General features: G+C 33.6%; 1 protein-coding gene across 1 annotated transcript in view; it reads left to right on the forward strand.

Moving 5' to 3' along the window:
* The window catches only part of LOC108539480 (probable ubiquitin carboxyl-terminal hydrolase FAF-X), a gene marked incomplete at both ends in the record, with an annotated part of 50,328 nt that overhangs the window by 3,979 nt on the left and 44,324 nt on the right, over positions 1-2,025 (forward strand). Inside the window, 2 exons of the mRNA XM_017888193.1 lie at positions 5-167; positions 243-381. Of these exons, the coding sequence (XP_017743682.1) occupies positions 5-167; positions 243-381 (302 nt within the window). The remainder of the gene's footprint in view (positions 1-4; positions 168-242; positions 382-2,025) is intronic.

A 2,025-nucleotide genomic window follows, 5' to 3' on the forward strand; every position in this document is an offset into this window, starting at 1 on the left:
TTAGAAAACTTAACTGATGAAGAACTGAAAAAGGAAGCAAAGAATGAAGCCAAAAATGATGCTCTTTCAATGATTATTAAATCTTTGAAGAATTTAGCTTCAAGGGTTCCAGGACAAGAAGAAACTGTTAAAAACTTAGAAATATTTAGGTTAAAAATGATACTTAGGTAAGATACTTACCTCTTGAAATAATTATTTATGCCGATTTTAGAATCATACTTATCACTGAATTTTTCTTACAGATTATTGCAAATTTCTTCTTTCAATGGAAAGATGAATGCCCTGAATGAAGTTAATAAGGTGATATCTAGTGTATCATACTATACTCATCGACATGGTAATCCTGAGGAGGAAGAGTGGCTCACAGCTGAACGAATGGCAGTGAGTCTTTCGATTCTTCTTTATATGAATAAGAATCTACTTAAGACAAAAAATTAGAAAACTCTAGCTAAAAAAATTAGTAGTAGTGACATTTTAAAGTAAACTGAAATTGGGAGGTGTTTTGATTGATTTATAACTGTTAATCCTGAGAACTTTTTGAAATAACATAGTTTATTATTTGATAGTGATATGAGTAACTTGAAAACACCTTTGATAAATTTAGTGATGAATGTGGCGTTCTGAAGCAATTACTAGTTTGTTGGAGAGTGGGAAGTTGGTTGAAATGGAGTAGGTAGAGTTGATCTAGAAAATGGATTGGGTAGAATTTTATTTTGATACTAAAATTTTAGGAAACTTTATGTACCATAGATACTTTGTATGATATTGTTTTGAAATGAGTTAAGTATGCCATCTAAGTTACAGTGCCAATATTTTTTGAATGTATATTGTGTAACAGTCTTGGGAAAACATCTGTAGGAGAACTGTCCTTGCCTTCAAGGAGCCCTCACTTTAATAGGGGAGATAGTGATTAGAGTGCGTTAAAATGTATGTGGAGACTGCTTAGATATTGCCCTGTGTTAGGGGATCGGGGTAGACATTTAGTTTCATACATATGATGTACGTATCTGCCTCGTGGAAAGTCCAGCACAGAGCTATTCAGAGTGTGGTCTGAAGACTGGTGCTGGTTCTTGAACAAGTCCTAGGTAGGACAGAAAACAGCAGTAAGTGTTTAGAAACTTCAGTTGCATTTTGACATTGCGACATTTTTATTGTGTTTTACAAAAGTATCTGTGACTCTGCAGTGGCTCACGCATGTAATCCCAGTACTTTGGGAGGCCGAGGAGAGATTGCTTGAGGTCAGGAGTTCAAGACCAGCCTGGGCAACAAAGCGAGACCCTGTCTTTATATTAAAAATATTTGTGTATATATGTAGAATAACATAAAACAACTATCTGCAACAGATTAGACATTAAAAACTGGCTCTTTATCAGCTGAGACATGTACTTCTCTAGCACATTTTGGGCCTAACTACTTTTTATTCTCAGTAAGCTAAATGCTGCAAAATCATATAGTGTGGATTACTCCCTGTTTGTAGCATGAGTTAGCACGTTATTCTATTGCTGTAGATCAAATGAATGCTAGTTGAGCAAGTTAGCACAGTGTTACAGAAAAACAGACTGTGGAAGCATATGACTTGATTCATATTCCAATTCTAGCATCTGTGAGCCTGTTTACATTTTGTAATATAATAATGTATCTCTGACTAGGATTGTTTGGAAAATTAAAGAGAGAATGGATGAGCAGTAATAGTGCCTAGCACATGATAATTGTTCATAAATAAAAGTAAAAAATAGAATGCCTTTTTACCCAAGGTCAAAACATAATTCTGGGGCAAAATTGGGATAAAGAACCAAAGATCCTAAAATTGGTCCTGTACCCACCCTGCCATGGTGATTGTGTACTTAAATAATATTTTTCTGAGTAAATGCTGGAGTGTAGAATCTTTTTAATTTCAGTATTTCTAATTTATGGGAACATTTTTGTATGTGCAAAATTGTTATAAAATGTCATAATTTTCCATTAAAGCAACATATAAGTATATTTTATCAGTATTATATTTTGTAAATGTGTTTTAAATTTCCT

The sequence above is a fragment of the Rhinopithecus bieti genome, unplaced genomic scaffold (genome assembly GCF_001698545.2).
Source record: "Rhinopithecus bieti isolate Rb0 unplaced genomic scaffold, ASM169854v2 scaffold_18208, whole genome shotgun sequence".
Lineage (NCBI taxonomy): Eukaryota > Metazoa > Chordata > Mammalia > Primates > Cercopithecidae > Rhinopithecus > Rhinopithecus bieti.